Below are 27,031 nucleotides of genomic sequence, written 5' to 3'. Positions count from 1 at the left end.
AACCTAAAAATGCACTTAAAGGAATGTCCGAGCATGGTTTATTTTTCCACTATAATTAATTATATGCAATTTGAAAAGTGGCAGATAAAGGCCATTAAATTGTGCTCTTAGAACTTTGTAACTTAATTGATAATTTTGAGTATTACCAAAAGAAATTTCAACTACTCAAATTTTCCGTTATTGTTGTTGGAGGCGTTTTTTCGTCGCCCATATGATGTTAGGAGAGTCAAGACTAAAACTTGACTTTAGGTTTGAAATATGACCCAAAAGCTATCGGTGAAGGGTGGAAGGCCCATTTTGCTCAAGGTTCAGGTTGCATCCAACAAATATTATAATAAGGCCCCAAAATACCTCCTGCAAATATAAGTTATCACAATGGATGACCCACCACAATGAGTGCTTAAATAATAGTCCAATGGTAAATAAGAAAAACATCTAGCGATAAATGTTTGGAAAATTTAAAAAAAAAATGTATTTGCATAGTAAAAATTATGCATTTCCTCCATAGTTGGTTAATATAAAAGTGAGCCCATTATAACAAGTACATAAGAGGAAAAATGGTCTAACAGCAAATATGACAGACCTCCAACAGTAGACATTTGACAGGTTAATAAGTGTGTTTACATGGTAAAAATCATATGTTTTCCTTATTATTATTAAGTCAACATAAGGGAAAACTTCCATAATATCCAAGACATTATGACCTTCATTATAATAGCAATAAAAAAGGATTAAAGGCTTTATAATTACAGGTAAAAGAGGAAAAAATAGGATGGAATGAAGGAAGAGAGAGATTCCAGCTCAGTGCAGCAAATGTTGAACAAAGATTCTTGGGGAATATATATGTGTAGGGCATGAATGGGGTAGTGTAAGCTATTTTGAGTGGGTGGGCATTTAAGCTTGTGGTGGTGTGATGGAGTTAATGCAGAGGCGAAGGCTTTAATGGGTAAAGAGTTGTTTGTGACTAATTAGGAAGTATTTATGAGTTGTGAATATGCAGAAAAAGAAAGGGAATGTCTAAGGCTAAGTGAGTGTGGGCTAAGGGGAATGATTTATGAGCTTGTGGAGAGCTAAACCACAAGTAAAGTGGCAAAAAAATCAGAAATTTCAAAAGGGTTGGTGTGTGTTTTGTGGGCTAGGGTGCTTACCCTTTTATAGTGGTGTTTAGGAAGGTATTAATTAACAAAAGTCTAAAAACGTAGGATTGATCAGGGGTAGAATAGTAGACTTAATTATCCTAGGATTTGGCCATAAATGGGAGATTTTCTTTTGGGGCTGCCTTGCTTCTTTGGGTAATATGACACATGGTGAGTATTTGGGATAATTTTGCATTAAATGCTAAGAATTCTGAGATTGTGTTCAGCCAATGGGATTAAGGTAGGTATTAAGGAGGAATCTTAGTGCTGCAACTGAGATTTGGACCCTAGGAAGTAAAATTCAACACCCCAAGCTAGGTATCAAAGTTTAAGTCCACTTTAGAGGGTTCTGCTGGAGATCCCTTTATGCTCTCCAAACCACATATTCCCAAATTTTCCCCTTTAGGATTTATGGGCTTGGTTCATGAATCAATTACATACTTTTTTAGTAATAAAATAAACTATTTAGTTAAGGATTTCATGAGCTTGGAAGTCTTGATTATGGCTTCCTTGAGTTGTGACCAAAACTTAGAGAAGAATGGTATTTATTACCCATTAGCTTTTAGGTGTTAGTCTTTGGTACTGTTCGCGTCAGAATTGGCAGTGGGACATGTGACTAGCTCCTAATTTGGTTTGGAAGCTTGGTTGCTTCTTGATATGCTCTCTAGCAGAAGGTAGAACTGATAGGAGTTCTCCAGCTCGGTCAATTTGAACACATGAGCTATTTTGGCTGAGATTTTATGTTGGACTTGGCCTTGAGGGCTGAGTATTTTGGTAAGCCTCTGACTTGGTGGTTCTCTCCACTTAGGCCTATCCTTTTGCTTTCTCTTTGTGAGCCCTACAAAATGGACAAAGCTACTATATATTACCATGGATTTTTATTCAACATGGGTTTTAGTTGTTAGTATAAATGAAATGTATTCATGAGTTTTAATAAATATTTATGATAGGTTTAGGTATTAATTTCCATGGGCTTTAAATAACAATTTGAATAGTTTCTCATAATTTTTGCCATGGATTATTTTGTAAATGATATTTTCTTTGGGACTTTTAAATAATGACCTCCAATATTTCTTGAGAATAATATTTACCATGGGTTTCAAATAGAGGCAATCCATCAGTTTCAAATAAAATATGGTAACAACCACTATAGTGGAATAATGTGATATTCTCATGGGTTTTTCAATAGATAATCATAATATGCTTGTAAGGTAAATAATTATCATGAGTTTTGAAAATAGATATTATAAATGTTGTGATGTAAGATAAATAGTGACCATGGGTTCTTATATAAATTCCATGGATTTATATTATGGTTGAAATAAATAATCATAACTTTCCATGGGCTTTTATATTAGTAGTACAAATTCATAATTCTCCACGGGCTTAATATATGTTTGCCATGGGTTTTGGAAAAATGAATAGTGTTACGTAACATAAATAGTTACCATGAGTTTATAATATAGTATGAAATAAATAAATATTATGGGTTTAAGATAAATCATAACTTTCCATGGGTTTTTATATTAGTAACACAAATTCATAATTCTCCATGGGCTTGAGATGTGTTTGCCATGGGTTTTGTAAAAATGAATAGTGTCACATAACATAAATGGTTACCATGGGTTTTATAAGATAGATTTCATAGGTTTTTAGTATTATAGTAATAGGTTTGTGAACTTAAAACATTGTTAATCATTGGACTTTAAGTGAAATACTTATGATATAGTATTTTGCCAAGTATTAATAATTAGGATTGATATTGGGTCAAGTCGGATCGGGTTTACTGTGACCCGAAACTCGACTCGATAGAAATTGGGTTTAACTGCCTTAAACCTGATCCGAACCGAAAAATCGAGTCTGTAATCGGGTCGGTTTTCCGGGTCTTAGGTTGGACACTTTTTTTTTTTAATAATTTTTTTTTTTAAATGGAGGACTGATGCAATTGGAACTGTTCAAATCATACCAGGCCTGATAGAACTCCAAGGTAATAATAATAATACCAATTTTTCATATCAAAATCAAATAAGATCAACCATGAAGAGTCACAAAGGTGGAATCTTCTACCATGCTATTTAACAATAATTTTACTATCTAAGCCCAAAGAACCAAAACCTGCATATCTACAATTGGGAAACGGAAATTTCAAGGAATATTGGTAGATACAATTCAAGCATAGAGAGTCTGCAGGTTCAAAAACTTGCAACCAAAACTCTCAACACATACACATCCTTATTCAACCAATATTTCCTAATAACTAGTACAGAAACCTGCTATCAACACTGATGTTCCCATCAAAATAACCATCTAGGCTCCCAATGTTTTGATAAAACAAGGATATAATTAAAAGATAAGAGAAAAGATTGAAGATTCACCTATTCAAGTTTGTGGCAATAGCAGAATTGCAAGACATATTAAGATGAACTTTCAAGGAAAAAACAAAAAAACAGAAAAGAATATCTTGAAGTAAACCAAATAACACAAAAAGGGCCAACCCACAAACACAAACAAAGAAGAAATTTTTAGATAACAAAAACAAGGCCAAATGACAAAATGGGGAAGATCAATCCATGGATCAATCTGAGTTGGTGTAGCTTTGACAGTTCTAAGGTGATCAGGGTCTCCTTCAAAGAGTTCATACTCAAAAAAGACTGTTGGCTTTGCTGTTGCAGTCTGTTCTGTTATTTTTGTTCCTGTAGAAATGAAATGGGTATTAAAGGAGCATGTTACATCTTTCAAGAACTTCAACAGAGCAGAGCTCAAAAGCAATAGTTTTCCAGGCACAAAATAGGGTTTTGATCATCAATTAATAATCCATACTGCAATAAAATCAATGACAATCCTATCTGGATGAAGCTTCAACATAAACTCCATCATGAGTCCAATTCAACAGAAGTTGAAGTTGCAGAAACTAAAAAAAATGCAAATTCACACATAATAAAGAATCATGAACACAAGTCACAGGTTACAAACAGAGAAAGAACAAACAGACATAACTTGGGTAATGTGCAAAAAGCAGTTTAATTGGAAACAACAACAAAAACCCACATACCCCATCAGATTAGAGCTCAAATTGAATACAAAAACACAATAAAAAAAAATTAAAAACAACAAAAACCCATTAAAATTATAAGAAATTAAAAACGACCCAGATCAAGAAACATGATCATAAATCAAAAACCCAGATTCCTAAAAATTGAAACAGAAGCAAACCCAGAAGCACAAACGAGTAACACTAATACATTCACTAAATAAATATATATTTACATAAATTAATACAAGAGAGAGAGAGAAAGGAGGAGGCATACAAGTACTCTTGTGAGCAGCGACTGTTCTGAAGATGGAAACTGCGGCGACCACACCTCACACACAGTGTGTGGGTCTTGTTCCTCCTTTTACCGAAACTCCCTATTCCCTTACCCTATTACCCATTTTCAAAACACACAAAGATAAAAATATTAGACACACACAAACACAACAACACTATCACACACACACAAACACAACAACACGGGAAGGATGACTTACATAAAGAGGCCCTTAGGGAGGCGGAGAGAGAACAACAAATAGGGAGAAAAAATCAGGTTCAAACTAGTATATTTATATGACTTGACGCCCGACCCAATACAGACCCGAACCCGAAAATTACCCGAAATTAAGACTCGAAACCCGACCCGAATATTCTCAGACCTGCCCAAAACCTGTCGGGTCAAGTTTTCGGGTGGGCCGAGTCCTTGCTCAATCCTATTGATAATTTTGGGCTTTTTACTAGTTTGGGCTTTGAATAATGCCAACATAAATTGGGCTTTTGATATTACTAATAAAAATTGGGCTTTAGAAATACTGCCAAGTATAAGTAGCCTTGGGCTTTAAAAAAGAATATGATGTGTGAATTGGGCTTGTAGGGCCAGTTTTGGGTTTCAACTAAATACTGATAATAAAATTAGATAAGATATGAGTTTTTTAGGTTTTTTTTGTGATAATTTATATTGTGACCTAATTTAAATAATAAGATATAAAATATTTGTGGTTAACATAATAATAGGATAACCTCTCAAAAAAATAATAATAGGATAAAAAATATTTGAGAAAATCCAATAACTTATTAGTGGTGTTTAAAAATAAATAGGTGATATTTAAATAAAATTAGGTGTAAAAAAAAAAAATGGTTTCCTAACCATTGTAAATTTTAAATTAAAAAAAAAAATTAACTTGTCACACAAAAGAAGGAAAATTTCACCTAGAAATGAGAGTCATTGGATGAGTGGTTTTGACTAAAAAGATGTGAGTCAGACACGTTCGGCTTGGGATTCAGCTTTCTACCCTAAAATGTTTATTAGTGGTGCACTACTCTTAAAAATTGAGCTAAAAAAAGAACTTGTAAGTGCAATGTCTAGCTTACAATTTTGGTGACGTGAGGATTTTTTCTTGGACACAGCCGTGAGGATTCAAACCTGAGAGCTTACAAATACATTATTATTGACATTCTCTTTTACCTAAGTTTATGTTTTCATTTCATAATGGATAAAGAATGATTATTATGCCACTAATGTAAAGATCTGTTTGGATTGGAGGGGGAATGAATGAGAGTAAAGTAAAATTAACTAAAAATAAATTAATTTTTGGTTAATTTTACTTTACTTTTCTTTCAATTTTTTTCAATTCAAACGAACTATAAATACCTAAGGGTTGTAGAAGGTATCACATTTGAGACCTGAGAGGTTTGGGTAATTTCCTTTAAGCTTGGTCCTGTTCCTGTGATGGGTGTCTTTGTCTCTATGCAGCTCTTGGTTCTTATGGTAAATTTTATAACGCAGTATTTACTTTTTACCAGAGTCAATCACTTTTAATCAATAATTCATATTCTTGATTCTCAACAAAAAAAAAAAAAAATTCATATTCTTATTAAATTTTTTTTGTTTTTTCCCAGTACAAGTGTGATCGAAGTCTCCTTATCACAAGTACACACGTTAATATTTATATTTTTTTAAAAAAGTACATACATTAAAAAAAAACTTGAAATCTTATGAAAAGGAATTGGTATTGTTTGAAAAAGGAAATCTAGTAAAATTGACAATTGACATGAGGTAACATTGGTAGTCACTCCTTTTTATCTCAAAGTCAGAGCTGATTCGTAATTGAAAGCTCGAACCCCACCAAAAATACGAATACAAAGCCCTTTTTTCTTCTCTTTCCTAACAAGCGGTCACGTGCGCTCTCTGAGGTACTTCCCCATCGTGCTTTTCGCTCTCCCCAGTCTGCAACTTAGCAGAGAAAATGAAAATACCCAAAAACCAAAAAAGAAAAAGAAAAGAAAAAAAAAAACTCACTCACTCACACAGTTACAAACTTCAAAAATCAAAATTTCTATGAAATCCCTCAACTTTGCCAAATGGGTTCGTACAGAGAGTTGCAGTTGCAGTTGCAGGCTTTTTCACAGCCGTCTTTACTATTATTATTACTGCACTACCATGCACAAAAGATGTGCCTGGAGAGGCCTCAGACCCTCTCTTCTACTTTTCACTCATAGCCTGTGACAATAATGACTCTCTTTTTAGCCTTATTATTACTCTTTTCTCTTAAGAACTTTAACCCTCATTTAGTCCCTGCAACAACAGTTTGATACATACATTTATGTACCTCGCTGTTCTAGCAGAAACAAGCAGAGAGAGAGAGAGAGAGAGAGAACCCTTTTCTTTTTTCTTGTTTCTGTGTAGTAATTAGTTTTTGTCAGAGTGCCTAATTACTGCCTCAAAGCCACAAACTTTGTTTTTTTTACAGCTTGCCTTTCAGTTTCACACCTTAACTTCCTTTGCCTTCTCTTTGTTTTGTCTGTCTACTTCAATATATATATATATATATTTTTTTTTTGGTTAACAGGAGTTTACTTCAATATTACTGCTACCTGGTTCTTGTTTCTACTACAAGTACTACAAGTAATAATACTGTTATTACCACTTTCAAGTACTGATTTTTCTTGTTCTGTCTTTGTCTGAAATCGATGGCTTAAGTTTTGGAGTGATTTAGAATTTTTAGTGTTAGAAACAAACAATTGGTTACTTCTTGTCACCAACAACAAAGTTTGTGTGTGCTAATGGCTGCTCCTGCTCAGTTGGGTACTTCTTCTTCTTCTTCTTCTTCTTCAGTGCCGTCTCTGCCGCCACCACGTCCAAAGTCACCACCGGCGTATCCAGATTTGTACGGCAAGCGTCGGGAAACGGCCAAGGTTCAGATGCTTGAAAGAGAGATTGGCTTTCTTGAGGTAAGTTTGTTTGATTTTTATCGTTTAATTAATTTTGATTATTTCAAATTAGTGAATGCATTACTTTACTTGTTAATTGTTATAATAGTAAATTAGTAAATGCATTATTTCAAATGTCTTTACTTTCAAGATATCTTTTTTTCTTACTATGATTTTTTAATACTTTGAGCATAATGATGTGGAAATTAAGTGAAAACAAGCAAAGGAAGTGTATGATTAGATGGGTGTAGTGTAGTACAATGATTTTTTGTTACTGCATCTCAACAGGTAAAAAAAAGGGTTTTTATAGAATATCAATTTGAAGCCATTAAAAATCTTCATAGATGTAACACACAAGAATGTTTGGTTGAAAAAGCAACCTACTAAGGGGGGGGATGTATTGACCAAAAGGATAGATTGGAATGTTCTTCTAAAAATGGAAACTGATAATTTGAGGTGAATCAGCTTTTCCCCTGATACATTTAGTACCAAATTTGGTTTTGCATGCCATCAGATTGTCCAGGATATTATTCCTTTTGTAAGTTATATTAAAGCAGCAAAAGTCTGAAATTGGTCATTATTAGTGGCAGTACTTCTGTAGCTAGCTAATGAGCATCCTCAAACTCTGTAAGCATTGATGCTTTGAGCAGCTGAGACTATTTAGTAAGACTTAGCTATGTTATGCTCCAATTCAAATGATATTACAAGATTTTCTCTGGCTTTACCTTAGGTGTACTTGTCTGAGATTTTTTTTATTAATAATGTAACTTTCTCCATATTCCTTCATCTTTTTTTTTTTTAATTTTTTTATTTTTTGAGAAAGACTTGTGTCCATATTCCAATTGAACTTCTTGATTACAGTGAGATTGTTGGGGGTTTAGTTCATTCATAACAGAGCAGTCTGAAAATCGGACTCACTGTAACCGATTCTAGGATTTTGATTTATTTTGGCCATCGATGCTGTAATCTATCACCTTTGTACTCAAAAGGAATGCTAGAATATTCAATGGCACTATGAGGACTGAACAAAGCATTTTTCAAGCAATCAAGTTGGAAGTAACAACAAGGATTGGCTGCTGTAAATACTTTAAAGTGAACCATTCCTAAAAAGATTTTGTGTAGCATGTAGAGATTCCTGTTTCAAATTTAAGAGTGTAAAGGACAGTAGGCAGAGTAGTTGAGTTGCATTGATTTTGTACAGTTTGTTTCACTGTTTGTTATAATGGTGTTTGGGCTCAATTATATCTTACTGATACCTTATATAAAAAATAGTGTTGCCAACAATGTTAGAAACTACTCTCAAGTTTCGTATTCCTATAATAAAGTCTGCAACAAAGCAGTTTTGGTAGAGTCAATAAAGTAACAATTTTTTTTATTAATTATGCTTATGGTTGGCAAAAATGTGATTGATAATTTTGCACTGCACAGGAGGAACTAAAATCTGCTCAATCCCTTCAACCTGCTTCTAGATGCTGCAAAGAGTATGCTTAACTTTTGCAACATCCTTGTGTCTTCAAGAAATTTTTATGTGGGATTACTGATTATGTGGAGGATTTCGTTAATGAAATTTTCTTTTTGATATATATAGATATATATATATATATATTTTTTTTTTTTCCTTCCCACCTAAAGGATTATTTTGAACGTGACCATTTTGTAGGATTACTGATTATGTGGTGGCAAACTCGGATCCTTTTATACCAACGTAAGAATATTGTCATCAACTTTTTTTATGAAATTTGGAAGGGGAGTATGATCCTTATGTTTTTCTCTTTAAAGTAGGAATCGGAAGATCCGTCGGCCATGTCGCTTCTGGAAATGGCTCTGGTACCATTCTGTTGTCTTTTTTTATTATGTTTTATACATGTATAATTGTATTATCTGTGAACTAAGTTTTACTATACACTTTATAACATATCTATTTATTGGAGCACTAATGATGAACTAAATAAGCAAAAGCTGTCCAACATTACTACCACATGATTGTAGAAGTTCTGTTTCCCAGCATTTGGAAATGTGGTTGTGATTTTCAATTAAAATCAATCGATTCTCAGTGTCCACTCATGCTGCTGTGGTGAATGCCGTGGTCCTGCTTTACTTTGTATATTCTAAAATAAAAGGTGTAAAAATTAATAATTAAAATTATTTTTAGCTCTGTTTTATTTATTTTTCTCTACTAACATAATACAGAAGAAAAGACTTGATTGTCATCTTAGAAATTAGCTAGAGCTTATATGGCATTGCTACCAGACCCTTATAACATTGGCTTTGTGACTTTATTTGAACTTGGCTTCAATTAACAAAGGTATGCATGATGAACCTATTCTGACCCGGAAAATCACAGTTGAAAGTTGGAACTTTATTCTGGTACTTGCCTCTAATGCAAAATTTGTCCTCAACTCTCAACTTTATCTGGCAGTTATGAGTGTGGTGATAGGGAAACCTAAGCAAGAAGTACAAATTAAATTAGAACAAATTAAGATTTCTGGTCTGCCTCTCGCAGAAATAGAAATTTTCAACTCATGCCTCTTGTGAAAACTAATGTCCATATATAATGACAAGTGTCCTTTTTTGTGCAGTGGAATGCCATGTTTTAACCTCTCATGGATCTGCTGTTGCTGCTGTACCGGGTGCTCAAATCATCTAGAAAGGCCGCGCTGCAGCTGCTGCAGCTGTGACTGCAATCCATGCAAGTATTGTTCATGTAATCCGTGTAACTGTTGTTTCTGTGTTGGTTGTCATTTTCCAAAGTGGCGGTGGTGTTGCTCTTGTCCCCGTTCAAATTGCTGTAGAAAAGTCTCATGCAGAAGCAACTGTTGCCATTTCCCATCTCCTTCATGCCCTGATTGCTCTTGCTGCATATGCAGATGCTCATGTCCTAAATGTCCAAAGGTACGCCCTCGTTGCTGTTGTACAGACATCTGTTGTAACCCTTGCTATCTATGTTACTAGTATATTCAAGCAATTCCATTTGGAAGCTTTGTTCCTCAACATGACCTTTTATTTTAAATGGAATATAAACTTTGCAAATATGGAAGGATATAACATAGTATCATCAAGTGCCATTATAAATGGGTGGTATTAGACAGATCTATGAAGGAAATTGGTGTCCTCTGCCCTGGATTGATGGATTTTGCTTTGAAAATTTTCCATTGATATATATTAGTAATTTTATTATTAGATGATTGAGGGTTCTTGTTTCTGCTTTTAAAAAAGTTCTTTTGAGTCCTTTAAATTTAATAAAGGAAAAACTTCAAAGTTAAGCTTGCATGTTTGAAAACCTTAGCCTTAGGTGGAGCTCAGCTATGCAGGAGTGCCATTGCAATGAGTTTTCCTTTGCCTCATAATTCAAAATAGGTGTCCCTACACTGAACCCATAATTGACATGAATTATTGAAGCGCGCATGCCATATTTTGGATCATCCAGGGTTCTGTCAGATTTATTTTCCTGCAAAAACTTCCAGCACAGGACATTTGCAGATGTTCATTCATTTCATTCAGTTCTCTGACATAAAGCCATTTGGGTGCGTGGCCATTGGACGGTCTAGGGAGAACAATAGTAGAAACTAGAAAATGTTCCTCCAAAAATAATTGAGCATGTGTGACCATAATGGCCCAAATTAAGTGGTAGGATCCTAGGAGGTGTTAACAACCTTTCTGCCCTTGGGCTAGACTTGTTATGAGCCCAATTTCTCATTCCCTGTATCGTTGACATAGCAAGACTTGGAATGGTAAGGATTGAGTAGGAGAAGAGGACTCTCGGCCCTTGGACTATTCAACTTTAACCAAGCCTAGATTAGATGCACTTGGGTTGGCTACACTACACCTACATGGATAGAGTTTAATGCGGAACCAGAATTTAAAAAAAAAAAAGGTAGGGCATGAGGGATGAAGATTATATTAATGTTAACAGGTGCCCTTACAGCAATAGTTAACAATTTATTTTAAGAAAATTTTGACACCACTTTTATGGGAAATAGAAAACGTTTTCAAAATATTAATTGTTTTTTTTTTCTTCATAAAAACTTTCTTAAAATGGTTTGTTATCATTTGTCATAAAGGCATTTATTAATATTTCTCTTATATTAAATTTTCCCAAAGCAAAGTCTCGCTACATTCTTTATATGTGAAAAAATACTAGCAGCAATTCTAGCTGTAGATCAGTACAAAGATTACCACTTGTAAGATTTTGCTAGGATTGAATTGGGTTTGGTTTACCTCCAGTATTTTTTAAAAATGAATCTCATTTTATTTTAATGGGAGATTTCACCCACTAACTAAATAAAAGGCAGGAATTAAAGTCCACTATTACTTGTTATTGTATATTTAAAACAAAAAGACATATCTAGCTAAAAAAATACTAGAAGTGTAAATTATATTTGATACTTATTCTCAAAAACTCAAATCAAATTATGACCAAGTAGTAGTGTTGTAGTCTCAAATTTGGATCTATTTGTAACAGAATGACTAAATTAAATTTGATGCTGGCACAGACATAATAGAATGACTAAATTAAATCATATTATTAAATAAAAAAGTAACAAGTTTCTGTTTCCCACTTCCACTCCAACAGAAGGAGAGCTGCAAAATATCAACTGGAAATAGTCAAAAGTTACGGAAAAGCTATACTTAACATTGGCATGTCAGTCATTCTGTAACATTAACTTAACTAAACAAGCCAATTGCAAATTTTATGACAAACTGACACTCTACTGTCTTAATTGTCTTTTCAACGCGGCAAAACAAACCACTTAGGTCATGTCCGATACACTGGGCTTTGATAGCTGTTTTATTAATAAACTGCTGCTGAGGCCCAAATACATTAAAAGCAATCTAATACTACTGTGTCCATGCAAAGGCAACTGGGCTCTTAACTTGGTGTTGGGCGTTGCTCCAGACAATTGAACCAAATTCAGACATAGGTGTTTTGGGTGCACCGCTCTTGGCCACAAAGGTAACCGTGTACCTCTGTTTCTCCCCTACACTTTTAAAAACAAGCTTTGTAGGCTTCACTGCCACATTCACCATTGTTGGTGCACCAACGGTTACATCATAGACAGAGCCAGCAGCCCCGACATTCGTCAATGTACGAGTGTATCGGACAACCTTCTTGTTTGCAAACAAGACAGAGAATGATGGGTAATTGAGTTGACCAGGGTCAGAAAATTTCCTCGAACATGTAACATTGGGGCGTTTAACAATAGTTTGGACTTGAGCAACGGTGTAGTCCAAGGAGCACAAGAAGGTTATGTAATCCTCAATTGAGATATCATATACAAGGCCCGGATCGAGGGCTTTATGTGGTTCTACATGACCAGCCCCGTGAGCCAACGGGTTGGAAAATCCTCCTCCTGCAGCATCCCGGAGAGGGGAATTGGTGTTATCCTGAGTGTAAGCAGTAGTCATTAGTGCAGATTTGATTGCACTTGGACTCCATTCCGGATGAGCTGCTTTTAGCAATGCTGCCAATCCACTGATATGTGGGCAAGACATTGATGTACCTATATAGTTTCCCAACATCATCATAAGTATAAATAATCATTCTTGAATATAAATATGAATAACACAATTACACCTAGCTAGCTGCATCATAAATGAACTTAGCTTTTCAATTTTCCTTGTTCTAATAAGCCCAAAAAAAAAATTTCCACTTTATTTATTATGTGCATTCAAAGCTGATGATTAAAGCAGTTCAAAATTGACCAACTTTTCTCTGAAAGCATTTCAAAATTTAATGCAAACACCAAAAAAAAAAAAAAATACTCAATAAATGAAGTACCTGACATGATGTTGAATCGAGTCTTCCTAGTGTCTGTATCCAATCCAGTGGGCCCAACAGCCTCAGACCAAGCAGCCAAGATATTAACACCAGGCCCAATCACATCCGGCTTCAATATCTGCGGATTCACCATATTCGGCCCTCGAGAACTAAACGCCGCCACTACTGGTGAAGGCTTCACATTCAACACCGTCCCACCAAAACTCAGCACAGCCGTTGGATTCGAATTAGACCGCACATATTCTCTGATCATATCCCCTACTTTCCTCCCCACCGCCACAGCCGGCAACAAGTGACTGTCAGCCACCAACTCTTCCCCACTCGCCGCCGTGTTCGCGATTATCATCCCAACCCCACCCGCGTCTCGTACAACCGCTCCCTTCTCCACACGTGCGTTCACTCCTCTATCGCAAACCACCACTTTCCCACGTGCGAAGTCCGGTTCGAGCGAACCGGGTAAGCACATGTTGCTTGCACTGCTGTTCCCTTTGTTGTAAACCAACCCAACCGGTTTGGCCCCCATTCCGTTTCCGCTGTATAATGACACACCGGTGAACCGCTTTTTGTTTCCGAGTAAAGCGAAAGCCGGGAAATCCCGGTCTATAGTACCGGCTCCAACGGTCATGATCCAGGGTGCCACGTTGGCCAATGAGGCTCTGATGGGCCCACTGTTTCCGGCAGAGCAAGAGACGAAAATGCCCTTCTCAACCGCCGTGAAAGCTCCGATTGCGATGGTGTCTCTGTAATACGGAGCGGACCCACCGCCGAGAGAGAGCGAGAGCACGTCCACGCCGTCGCTTATGGCCTGATCCATACCCGCGAGAATATCGGATCCGAAGCACCCAACGCTCCAACAAACTTTGTAAACTGCGACGCGCGACCGACTCGCCATTCCACGCGCCGTGCCCTGCGCGTAGCCGAGAAGAGAAGCGTTCCCCACGGGGGATCCGGCGGCGGTGCTGGCCGTGTGGGTCCCATGGCCGTCATTGTCGCGCGGCGACACGACTTCCTTCGGTTTCGTCGCGGAGCCTCCACTGGAGGCCATGCGGTACCCTTTGGAAAAGCTTCGTGCTCCGATGAGTTTCTTGTTGCAGAGTGTGGGTTTGAAATCGGGTCCGGACTCGCACTTGCCTTTCCACCGGGTCGGGATCTCGGGTAAACCCGAATCGTCGAAGCTTTTCGATTCGGGCCAGACACCCGTGTCTAAAACTCCGATGATGACATCGTTAGAGGCTTGGTTAAGGACCTGAGTGTGGTGGCTGTCGGACTCAGTGTTGAGGCCTAGGAACTCGGGAGTGCGAGTGGTGTGGAGAGTGTAGAGAGTGTCTTCGTAAACGCCGAGGACAGAGTCGGATCGGCGGAGTGAGTCTGCTTCGTCGGAGTCGAGCGAGGCGGCGAAGCCATGGTAAGCGTCGGTGTAAGTGTAGAGAAGAGTGGAATCAGTTTGGAGTTGAGAGGAGTACCAATCATGGTGGGTGGCATAGGAAGAAGGTTTGTCCTGGTGTTTCATGTGGACTATGTAAGTTTGTTTGGTCATGGCTGAGACAGAAAGGAATGGTAGTAGAACAAGGAGAGCACTGGTGAGGGAGAGCAAGAAGCCATTGGAAGCCATGGCTGTGTCTGTGTGAGAGAGAAAAGCGTTTAACTTAATCAGTTATTTATAAAGGAGTTAAAAGAAAGAAAGCAAGAAAGAGAGAAAGACAGTCAGTGACTGTCACTCAGACAAAATACTACGGAGTAAAAAGAAAGGAAGGAGGGGAAGACTCGTGTCAGTTTTATAAACATTTCCATTTTTTGGAGCGGTTTGGTTACGTTACTAGAGTAACGTTGTTTATATTTTTTTTAAAAAGAGATGTAATACCTATAATATTTTTACAATAAATAATAAGTAAATAGTTATTATTGGTTCAAATTTGAAACTAACACTAAAATTATTTTTTTGTCCTAATAATAATAACAGTAACAACCTGTCACTTAGGATTTAAGATTTGTTGTAAAAATATTATAAAAATATTATAGACATAATATTTCTCTTTATAAAAATACGTGTAGATGAAAAAATGTGTAAAAATACGTGTAATATTATTTAAAAGTTGAAAAATATTGCTCAAATTACCATACCAAACGGCCCATCTTTAGCTATTTTTCTTTTTATAAATAATATGTACAATTTTTATTTTTTATTTTAAGTCATTGAAGTAAAGGTTTTTTTAATTAAAAAAAAGAGAAAAAGAAAAAAGAAATATAGGGTTAATAGTAGATTCGAGTAAAATAATTTACATTCAATTATAAATTACCGTTTAAAAAATGGTGGATATTCTTAAAATGTTATTAATAAAGATTTGAACTCAAAAAACTTATGAATCACCTAAATAATGACCAATGTGTTATTTTTTGTGCTAAGCATTTTAGTGCCTAAAGGATTTGGATTTGTCTCGCTAGCATCTAAGAATAAAGTTCATGATCCGTGACTTCCTAAGAACTATAAAAAAAAAAAAAAAAACAAAGAAAGAGAAGAAGGGAAAAGAAATTCGATCAATAACATTTAAATATAAAAAGAAAAAAAGTTCACTAATTTTGGGGGCCATGGTTGATTAATATTCCCATTTTGGCTTTATCTTATTGGTTATTCTAAAAGTATTGTAGGGCTTTTAAAAACAATAATGCCTGCAAGTTGTGCTTGGGCCCTAAAAAAAACAAGAGAGAAGGACCATCATGTTAATTTTGGAGTGCATTTGAGCATTGCAGACGAAAAATGGTTGTTCTTGTTTAAGAGTATTAATATGTTTTGTATGGACTCATCTAAATTTAACTATCATCCTATCGTCCCAAAGTTTTCCATATCTTCATTGAAAGTGCGTAATGGATTTCTTTGTTTTCTTTTTTTATTGTGGGATTTTGGTTTAGTCCCCCACTTCGGTGAACATGTGAATTGTTGTTGGACGAGAGCTTAAATATTTTTTATCAATGGTGTTCTTGTCCCAATGGTGTTCTTGTCTTTTGCCAATCAAATGGCTGGAGAAACGTCATCTCAAGGGTCCACCAATCTACCTCCACCAGACTATCTTTTCCAATTGAACCTTCCCCATTCTTTGTTGATGTATGAGGTAAGAACTCCATTGCCATCCAGAGAAACTCAGTACCTAGCCCTTTCACACTTCTGAAAGTTTGAAATTGTTTTGCTAAACCGATCATCGTGTGCTTGATTTTGGGTATGGGCTACATTCACTCCTTCACAATAGGCAGATTATAGAATACTTCGATGCCACCATAAAGGTGTATTTTTTGCTCTCATATGAATAGAGGGTTTTACCATTAATTTAACTAGTAAGTCGGCCATGCTCGATGTATGGAGAATGTTGTAATATTTTATATAAAATAGTTTTAGAGGATATTGTATATATATATTGTAGCATAATTGTTATGGAGCTTTGTTAATAATCAGTTTATCATAAGAAGTAACAATTATAAATTACATGCATATCCATTATAATTATTCAGTTCAAGTAATGAGAAATAAAAATAAAAAAATAAAAATTTGAATGAATATTGTAGAATAAAAGTTGATATAAAATGTATATTTCTCTTTCTCCTTAATTTTAAAACAAGATACACACCACAAACGCTCATAGTCAATCACAACCTTTACAAAACCCACAATCCACAATGTTCAACCTTAACATCAAAATCATAATTACCACTATCACTCAATATAAAATGCAAGCCCCCTTCCTTATTTGTAACCAACTCATATGGGTTAGGATTAGATATGATAACAATATTGGAGCATTGAACCAAAGGAAACAAAAAGTATTTATTTTTTAATTAGAATAATCTTGAAACATTGAACCAAATGAAACAAAAAGTCAATATTTAATTTATTCTTATCTTTGATGTGGCACTTGAGAATTTTTCAATTCTCTTTGCAAAAAATGTGTCACTTGCAGAATCTCATGCTTTTTCACATGAGGTCTCTTCTTTTATATATATACTAGCATTTAACCTATGCAAACGCATGGTAGGGGTGGCAAAATTGGACATGACACGACACAAAATTAGCAAGTTATGGGTTGAGACTTAATGGGTTCGTGTCATATTCAGTTTGACACAACTAATTCGTTTAATAAATGGGCTGGATTAGTATTTAACCTATGGAACCCGTTTGACCCGTTTAATTAAATGAGATTTTACTAATATACACTTCAAACCTTAGGTATATAAACTTCTTAGTTGTTGTGGTTTACTTTCTTTGACATGTTGTGATTGATTATTTGTGATATTGAGATATGCCTTAATTTTGAATGATTATTTATAATGCAGTTATTCGTTAGTTCAAAATTTTATATTAAAAATATTTCTTTGTTTGTTTTTTCATAACTTTTTTTAAATTTTGATAAAATCTAATAAATAGGTTGACACGACTAACTCGTTTAATAAATGGGTTGTGTTAGGGTTGAGGAATCTTGACCCGTTTAATAAATATGTCAGGTTAGTATTGACCCATATAGTCGGATATTCATGAGTTGATACAACATGAACTCGACACGCAAACACGAATTGCCACTCCTACACATAGTTGCATTTAAAATTAAACACAGTTTTTATTATAAAAATATAAATAATTAGTCAAATTATTAAAAAAAATAGCACGTAACACATGTTTTAATGCGTATGTATGGATACATTTAAAATTAATGACAATTTCTATCATAAAAATATAAATAATTAGTCAAATTATTATTTTTAAAGTAAATGTAATTAGTCACATATTAAAATTCTTACCTAAATTTAATATTACTTACGATCAATTTTTTTATAATTTTTAATAAGATAGAACGTGTTGTGATTTTTATTGAGTATATGTGATTAATTTAATAAAAAAAAAAATTATAGTTCATTAATATTAGATTCTTAGTATTTTGCACTCATTAATTCACTTGGCACAAAAATTTAAAAACTTAAGTGGACACATGACATAAACTTAAGTGAATAATTATGGTGTGAGCCCCACATAAATTTAGAAACATGGCACAAAATTATATTCTAATTGAACTTCTTTAAGTTTTGCCTATTAATATATATATATATATATATATATATATATATATAGATTGATTGATTAGTGAAATTCAATATTGTATAAGATGAGGGAGTACAAATTTGTTATATTCCCATTTTTTTTTCTTGGCAATATCTCTTATCATCAATACCAACGTATAACCGTAAATAATAATAGAGTTTTACTAATGTGTGTTTAGAAAAACTTTTTATTATGGAAAAATGTAAAAGTGGCTAACTTTTTTCAAAACTTTTTCAATTTTTTATAAAACGTTTCCTTAAATTGATGATTAATATATGCCCTAACGGCATACATTAACCGAACTCATAATAATAATGGTAACTACTATGACAAATGGCAAAAGTCAACTATTCATTTTTTGGGAATATTCATTTCAAAATGAATATTTTGTGACAACTTTTAATGTTGCTCATCCTAAATGGAGTTAAAACTTATAAGACTAAGGTCATAAATGAACTATGTCAAGCTCAAGAAAAAAATATTTTTATGTTTGGTTATTTAGGAAACAAGTCAAGCTCAAGTCTATAAAAATATAAATGTATAGATCATATAATAAATAATATTTGATCGACACAAAATTTGACATGTATATTAATAACGTAAAGAACATACAATTCAATGGTTAGATTTTCATAATATATAACAATGTTTATTTTATTGAGTAATATTGTAGTCTTAGATTACAACTAATTATATAGTTAAACTTTGTCCAATATTTAATCGTAAAAATAAATATAGAATGAAGAAGACATGTCCTTTAAAAAAAACTAAATAAATAAAGGACAAAGTTTTGCTATAAAATTAGTTATGGACAAAATTTAGCTACAAAATTGGTTGTAGTTTAACGCTACACACTTGCTCAATATCTTTTTATTAGAAGTGAATTTTGATAAATCCACAATTGGATTACATCTTTATATATATATATATATATATATCCTTCATGCTTGCAAAATTTAGAAAATTAAAGACCAATAGTTATCTCATCAATAAATTATTTAAATTACAAGTTTTTATAGTTTAAAATTATGCATAAAATATAAACTTATAGATTATATAGTAAATAATATCTGATAGACACAAAATTTGACACGTGTATTAAAAACGTAAAGAACATAAAATTAAACGGTTAGATTCAAAGTATATAGCAATTTTTACTTTATTGAGTAAGGTTGTAACCTTAGCCTACAATCAATTTTGTAACTAAACATTATCCATTATAACAATTTTTATTTTATTGAGTAAGGTTGTAACCTTAGACAACAACTAATTTTGGAGCTAAATTTTTTTCATTAGTAAGGCTACAATTTTATTCAATATCTTTTTATTGGAAATGAATTTTGACAAATCCACCATTATATTATATTTTCTTTTTATATTCTTCATATTTTCAAAATTTATAGAAAACTAAAGATCAATAGCTATGTCATCAATAAAATATTTAAATCACAGATTTTTGTAATTTAAAATTATTCATAAAATATAAGTTTATAGATCATATAGTAAATAATATCCGATTGACATAAAATTTGACATGTATATTAATAGTATAAAAAATATACAGTTCAACGATTAGATTTTACATGTAATAATGTTTATTTTATTAAGTAATATTGTAGCCTTAGATTCCAATAAATTTTTTAGCTAAACTTTGTCCAATATTTAATCGTAAAAATACATATAAAATGAAGAAAACATGTCCTTCAAAAATAAAAAGAAATGTAGGTCATGAACCATTCATGAACAATAAAGTCATCCCATTTATACATCTGTAAGTGTAAACGGCAAACACATATTACGGCGACATTGAGGGGGGTGGTGTCATGAAAATGAAATGAGTTAGAAACCAAAACGAAGGGTATTGAAGGAAAAGAAAAAATGGGCACGATGATCGAGACGAAAGAAAAAATGGGCACGATGATCGAGACGAAGATCACGCGCTAATTATGCGGAATAATTTTGTCTTTTTAAATCGTGGAGAGAGAGTTCTCGAGTGAGAGATGGCAAATTAGCAATTGCATAGCAGGCAGAGAGTATTGCACGCCATTCAAAAAAAGGGTCTAACGGCTAGATTTTTATGAAAGCTACACCCTTCTCTCTTTCTCACTTTCTTTTTGACTAGATTTTCTTTTTCAAGATAACTGCTACCTGCATTCTGTACACTCTGTACTATTCTCTTTCATCACGTATGAATTCACAATTGCTTTATTTTGTTTTGACACTTTTTTTTTTTTTTTTTTTTAAGACAAGTCTGACATATATATATATATATATAATTTAAAATCTAATTAAATTCACACTTCATTTTTTGGGAGATTATAGTATTTTACCTTTAATTTTTTTTAAAATTGACAATATGTTCCTGTTTACAAATTATATAAAGGCGTGCCCTATTTCGATACTTGATTAGCCTAAAATCGAGTTCAATTAAATACTTGATTTGTAGAAAATCGAGTTATGCTCGATTAAACTTAAAAAAAAAAAAAAAAAAATTGCATGGAACTCGAGCTTACTGAAATCGAGTTCCATGCAAAAAAAATTTTATAAGTGTGATTGCCTCATATTTAGAAAGCCTTATAGTGGCGTTTTTAAGCCCTATAGTGACGTTTTAAAACCCTATAGCTATGTTTTCTTGCAATTTTTTTTATAAGTGTGATTGCCCCATATTCAGGAAACCCTATTATAGTGACGTTTTGAAACCCTATAGCGACGTTTTCCTGCAATTTTTTTTATAAGTGTGGTTGCCTCATACCAAGTTCAAGGAGCTCTATAGTGGCATTTTTAAGCCCTATAGTGATGTTTTAAAGCCCTATAACGGCATTTTCCTGCAATTTTTTTAATAAGCATGATCGTCCCATACCAATTTCAAGGAGTCCTATAGTAGCGTTTTTAAGTCTTATAGTGGCGTTTTTAAGCCCTATAGCGGCGTTTTGGAACTCGACTTCCCTAAAATCGAGTTCCATGCTTTTTTTTTTTTTTTTTTTTTTAGTTTTAGTTTTATTAGGCATAACTTGATTTTCTACGAATTGAGTATTTCATTGAAACTCGATTTTAAGGTAATCGAGTATCGAAATAGGGGCATATCCCTATATAGTTTCTAAATAGGGACATATTGCTAAATTTTTTAAAAATTAAGGGCAAAAGGCTAGAATTCTCTCATTTTTTGCACTAAATTACTTACTACCAAAATTATTAAAAAAAAAATAGTTAAAATTAAAATTCAATTTAGAATATAATTGGATTTAGAATATTTGACTTTTGCACTTAATATTTCACCTTGACACAAAAATTAAAAATTAGATTGGATGCAAAATTGGACTGCAATTTAGAGCCTAATTAGACTTTCTCTAAGTTTTAGCTTTAACTAAAATTTAGAATCTGAGGGGATTCAGACTCTTCGGTTTTTACACCCAATAACTCACTTGCTACCAAAATTTAAAATAATAGGCAAAATTAAACTCCAATTAAAATTCAATTTAAAATCTAATTGGATTTAAATTCTTTGACTTTTGCACTTACTAATTCAACTTGACACAAAAAAAATTAAAAATTAGATTGGACACATAGTGCAAAATTGGACTATAATTTAGAATTTAATTAGACTTTCTCTAAGTTTTAGCCTTAACTATACTAGCATTTAATCCATGCAAATGCATAGATGTATTTAAAATTAAACACAATTTTTATTATAAAAATATAAATAATTAGTGAAATTATTAAAACTTCTATATATATATATGTGTGTGTGTGTGTGTGTGTGTGTGTGTGTGTGTGTGGGTACCTAAGGCATGCTTGCAACATCCTAGGCATGCTTGGCAACGTCCTTGGTCGACCTCGGCATGCTTTGCAACGTCCTCGGCATACTTGGCAACGTCCTTGGCCGACCTTGGCATGCTTTGCAACGTCCTAAGCGTCCCACATCGAAGAGAAATCCCCCCACTTTCTGCCTTAAAGAACTAGTGGTACACTACTTCTTTGCTTCAAAGCTTATAAGGCAGAAAGTGGGGGGATTTCTCTTCGATGTGGGATGCCTAGGACGTTGCAAAGCATGCCAAGGTCGGCCAAGGACGTTGCTAAGCATGTAGAGGACGTTACAAAGCATGCCTAGGACGTTGCAAGCATGCCTAAGCATACCTTAGGTACCCACAATAAATATATATATATATATATATATATAATTGCAAACTACATTATAGGTTTCCTAGTATGACTTTTAACGAAGTCCAAAGCAAAAGTCCTTTAACTACTATATATAGCAGAAGTCCTTAATAGCTCTAAATCATTTTAAGTAATTTAAGTATCAAGTACAAAGTCCAAAGCTATCATTTTGTTAAAAGAATTATGCTCTAATACCATGTTAAATACTTAAAATACTGTTTCTTCCAAAAGTTTAAGCTATTATTAAGAGATTATAGATTTAATTATTTAACCACATAATTCTAACATCAAATTTTTCTTATCGCTATTTGTGGGGGCCGGTTAGTCATTAAAATTGTTAAAGTCAAGTTAATTGGGTCTGTGGCCCATCCGAGGATGCAAATCTGTCCGAGGAGGCCTATATTAGATTGTTAGGGTAATCAAACGAAAGGAAGAGTGAATATCACGAAAGGTGAGTTTAGTATTCGTCTGAGGACAAAATCCTTCTCGGCAATATGAGTCCGAGAACGATTAGAACGCCATCTTGTTACAAACGTATTTCGAAACTATGTCACCACTAAAGGTGGGATAAGGAACCAAGGGTAAGAAAGAGAAGACAAACAAATATCTATAACAACAGCTGCCTCCGCATTAATTGCCTCTCAACCAACTCTCTGACCGTATTAATGTGGAAGTGATGCCTGAACAGTGATGAAACTGTCTTACAGCTGCTAGTAGGAGGTTCCAGAAGGTGTTAGATGGGACAGAAAGAAATCTCCTGAACCCAATCTACACGTGTGTGGTGAAGATGGTATGAAGAGGGCAGTATATAACATGAAAGAAAAGCATGCAGAAAGGGATCGGGACAAAAAAAGAAAGACACAAAGAACACTTAGGAAAAAAGATTAGAAACAAAAGAACTGTACTTATTTCAAAGAAAAACAAATTGTGATATCAGTGCTAATCCATATATAAACGTGAGGTTAAATCGTTTTATTTTTGAAAAAAGTTAATCTAGTTCTTGAACACCCACGCTCTAAAAATTTTATTGTTTGGGCCTTTAACGTACAGATCCAAGACCCAAAACCAGTTTAGGATCGTTACGAATTGAGTCCTTACACTATTTTTTTTTTTTGGGAGCAAATTCTCCATCCCTATCTTGAGCTTGTGAACATAAGATGAGAGAATGTGTGTGTGTATGAGTTGGGTTTAAGTTACACTTGAAGTAATTCTAAGTAATGTTACACTACTCAATAACTTGTTATTGAATTCACATTTTGAAAATCCAATTGTTGAATTATATGTTTTATATATTCTTAACTTGCATGCCAATTTTCATGCCAATCAAATGTAATTTACCATTCGTTTCATAAACTCATCTTTTATGTATTATTTTAAATTACAAAAACTTGAATTTAAATAATTGATTGATGACATGACTATTGATCTTTGATCACATTGAAATTTTGCCAACATAGAGAATATACAAAGATAACGTGATCTAACAGTAGATTTGTCAAAATTTACATTAAAAAATATTAAGTGGTGTAACGTTACTAAAGTTACACTAAGTATAACTTGAACCCAACCCTATATATATATATATATATATATGTATATATATATGGACCACTAATTCTGATGTTCTGTTCGTCACAATCTTAGGGGGGGTGCAACCGAAGACATGCATTGCACATAGCAACACTAGTAACCGACACTAGCTTAGGAGTGCAAGTTCAGCAAATTGTAAAGTAGTTCATATGAAAGTCTGGTTTATTCTACTAGAGAAAATTGACAAATTGTCTAAAAAATATATAATATTCATTATCATTAGCAGCTCCGTCATGGAATTTAGGCCTGATCATTGATTGAGAAGCAAATGGACATCTACCAAAAGTGAAACAAATATGGAAATCAAGAACTGCACGCCCATAAAAAGGCAGGGGCCTCTGGATTATTATGTCAGTCCAAAAGGCACTCCCGTGAAATTCTACGATCCCCTTCCCTAAAAACAAGAACAAGAGAGAGAGAGAGTTCTTGTCTTCTGGGCGTTGGCCTGTTAGGTTAAAAAGGCAAATATAAATCATAACTGATAACAGGATTAGATAAACAATCATGTGCTTCTCAAAAAAAGGATAAACAATCATGTATTAAATGGTCGAAATTCAAAAAGGTTTACCGTAGCAGGGAAGATACAAACAAAATAAATATATGCAGCAGTGATGAAAATTATAGACACAAAAGATCTTTTTTTTCGTGTGTGTGTTTTTATTTATTTATTATTTATTTATTGGTTTCGAGTTTTTATTTTTATTTTTATGTGGTGTTAAACACTTGCAACATCATCGAATAAAAAAGTTAGACCAAATGCCATCTAAATAAATGTCACAAAATAAACTACAAGATAGTTCTATATGTTTTAAAGATGTATGATAGGCTGGTGATATGTGTGTGTATATATATATTTGAGAATGTTATAATATTATGCTAATTTCACAATTCAAATAACTTTCTCTCTTAAGCCTTTAAACACTTTATACATGAAGAGATGTTAATTAAGTTACAAAACTATTGACAAAATGGGAAAGAGTTGGCAAGAATGAAATAATAATTTTGTGCAAGTAAGTCAACTCTCAAACAGTCAAAAGGAAATAATATTTTAGTGCAATGCTAAGAGCATTCCCATTGGCAACTGCAAATGGGAAATGTAGGGAATAAGTACAATTAAGACAGAAAAAGGTGTTGGCAACTGAACTTGTAAAATGCTAGAATTGCAATTTGTGGGTGCATTTTTAGCTCCAGGCCAAGGGTATCCTTTGTAGCCTTTGGCTTTTTTTGCTATCTCATATTGAAAGAATCTCTCTCCACTTTCTACCTTATAAAAGCCAAAAATGCATCCACAGGTAAAATATGATAAGATACAATTTTCTATTGCGAATGCTCTAACAAATGCAAGGTACTTTTTTCTTTTTTTTCTTTTTCTATAAGAAAAACTTTACTCATTGATATGCAACTTTGAAATTTGAATGATAAAATGGATCTGCAGGGGGGCCCGTTATGGACTATAAATTATAAAACCTTCCCACCACCACTAACATTATTGATAATGAACTTTCATGAATTGAAATTATAAAAGTAGGTCTAAAAACCGGTAAAGCTAATACAAGAATTTATTACAATTGGCACGAGTCCTTTTCAAAATATTGCATATAACGGCCACTTTCTTTGTAGTAGGTTATGGGTTGGTTAGTAGTACGATGAGGTGGTTCCATATATCCCACACGAATAAATATCACATAGGATTATATCTTGTGGACACCAATAATTAGAAGCATAGATTGGAAAAGGCATTATATGAAGACAGACGCAGGCCCATCCATGCCTACCTCTTTCTCTGTGTGTAACAAACTCTAGACTATACATAAAAAAACAAAACCCATGTGCCACTCTTCCCCACTTCTTTAAAAAGGGACTTGCCTTAGTATTAGTGGGATTTGAGTGGGTGAGACCCTCTGACTCTAAAGTCTAAAGTCTAAACAGTAGCCGAAAATGCTGATTAATTTTGTTGGAAGTGAGGGGAGGAAATCGAGACCAAGCAGCTGGTATCTCATGCGCTACACGCATGAGAAATTTAATCCGAGACTCAGGTACACCTCACTCACTCACTTGTTGTACTTTGATCAAATTAATTAATGAATTAATATCATGCATATATTAGATTTATGGGTAGTGTAAACAGTCATTGTGCGATACCCGTTAAGAAATAACTTTATGTAAGTAAAGTCAATTTTTTATCAGATTTTTGACCAATTTTATAGGGTGTAGAGCTAATAAAACCAACATTTTAAATTTTACTTATCACTTCAGTACTATTTTCAATCATTTCATTAATTTACACCAATTTTTTATTAGGTAAACTCCACAATAATTCATCCTTAACTGACACTGGAATTAACATATCCCTAGATTTATTTATATTTCCATTTATTCAGCATGTGTAACTTTGAGTGGTCTCCACCTACATACAAATTACTTGTACTTAAACTTAGTACTACAAGGGCTGCCGTAATGAGAACACAAAATGTGTGGGAGTATTGAACCATTGAGAGGACATTCCTAGAGTTTTCATGCAAACTACTTGTACTTAAGTAAGGGCATGCCCTAATGTGAATGAAAATGATAAGTAGGAATTCCCACTATCAGTGACCTTAATTCTATCGTCTCCCATTTCACCAAAACCAAACATATGCTTAAAGATGGGTTGAGTTTTGACCAACAGCCAACAGGAAAGGAGGCCTAGGTTGGATTCTTTTTTTTTTTTTTTTTTTTTTCAATTTATCCATATGAGAGAGAATTCTTATATATTGGGAAAAATATAAATAGTAAAAATATCCCTTCCTGCTTGATCTATCTTGTTTTACTCTATCACACATAGACGTGACAAAACAGGCAAGTCAGGTTTGGATAAAAAAAAGGTCATTTTAAGCGAATTAGAAACGAATCAGGTCGTCAGGTTGGGTCGAGTCAATCAGTATTTTTTAATATAATTTTTTTAATTAAGAAAAACATATATTTGCCACTTGGTAAGTCATGCAACAAATTACCTTGTGTGAAATTCATTACTTTGAATTTATTACTCATATCAAGAATAGTTCAAC

The 27,031-nt window shown here is 33.7% G+C and overlaps 2 protein-coding genes across 4 annotated transcripts; one reads left to right on the top strand and one right to left on the bottom strand.

The window, feature by feature from the left end:
- The first annotated feature begins 6,361 nt into the window (after positions 1 to 6,361).
- Positions 6,362 to 10,500, top strand: LOC115967645 (guanine nucleotide-binding protein subunit gamma 3). 3 transcript variants are annotated; one of them, XM_031086788.1, is made up of 5 exons: positions 6,362 to 7,398; positions 8,806 to 8,858; positions 9,038 to 9,082; positions 9,160 to 9,204; positions 9,957 to 10,500. In XM_031086788.1, the coding sequence occupies exons 1-5, from the start codon at positions 7,231 to 7,233 to the stop codon at positions 10,327 to 10,329; spliced, it is 684 nt and encodes a 227-aa protein (XP_030942648.1). In that variant the 5' UTR covers positions 6,362 to 7,230; the 3' UTR covers positions 10,330 to 10,500. The 3 variants fall into 3 exon arrangements, with proteins under 3 accessions (XP_030942648.1, XP_030942647.1, XP_030942649.1); XM_031086787.1 differs by having other exon boundaries at positions 6,363 to 7,398; positions 9,157 to 9,204; XM_031086789.1 differs by lacking the exon at positions 6,362 to 7,398 and adding an exon at positions 7,573 to 8,722 and having other exon boundaries at positions 9,157 to 9,204.
- Positions 10,501 to 11,922: 1,422 nt separating this feature from the next.
- On the bottom strand, positions 11,923 to 14,901 carry LOC115968370 (subtilisin-like protease SBT1.8). The gene is made up of 2 exons (XM_031087756.1): positions 13,157 to 14,901; positions 11,923 to 12,878 (listed from the first exon to the last, which is right to left on the bottom strand). The coding sequence occupies exons 1-2, from the start codon at positions 14,766 to 14,768 to the stop codon at positions 12,217 to 12,219; spliced, it is 2,274 nt and encodes a 757-aa protein (XP_030943616.1). The 5' UTR covers positions 14,769 to 14,901; the 3' UTR covers positions 11,923 to 12,216.
- Positions 14,902 to 27,031: the final 12,130 nt, after the last annotated feature.

Source organism: Quercus lobata, chromosome 11 (genome assembly GCF_001633185.2).
Source record: "Quercus lobata isolate SW786 chromosome 11, ValleyOak3.0 Primary Assembly, whole genome shotgun sequence".
In the NCBI taxonomy this organism is placed as follows: Eukaryota; Viridiplantae; Streptophyta; class Magnoliopsida; order Fagales; family Fagaceae; genus Quercus; species Quercus lobata.
The sequence above is the reverse complement of the archived record's forward strand: the minus strand, read 5'-3'. Positions and strand labels throughout refer to the sequence as shown.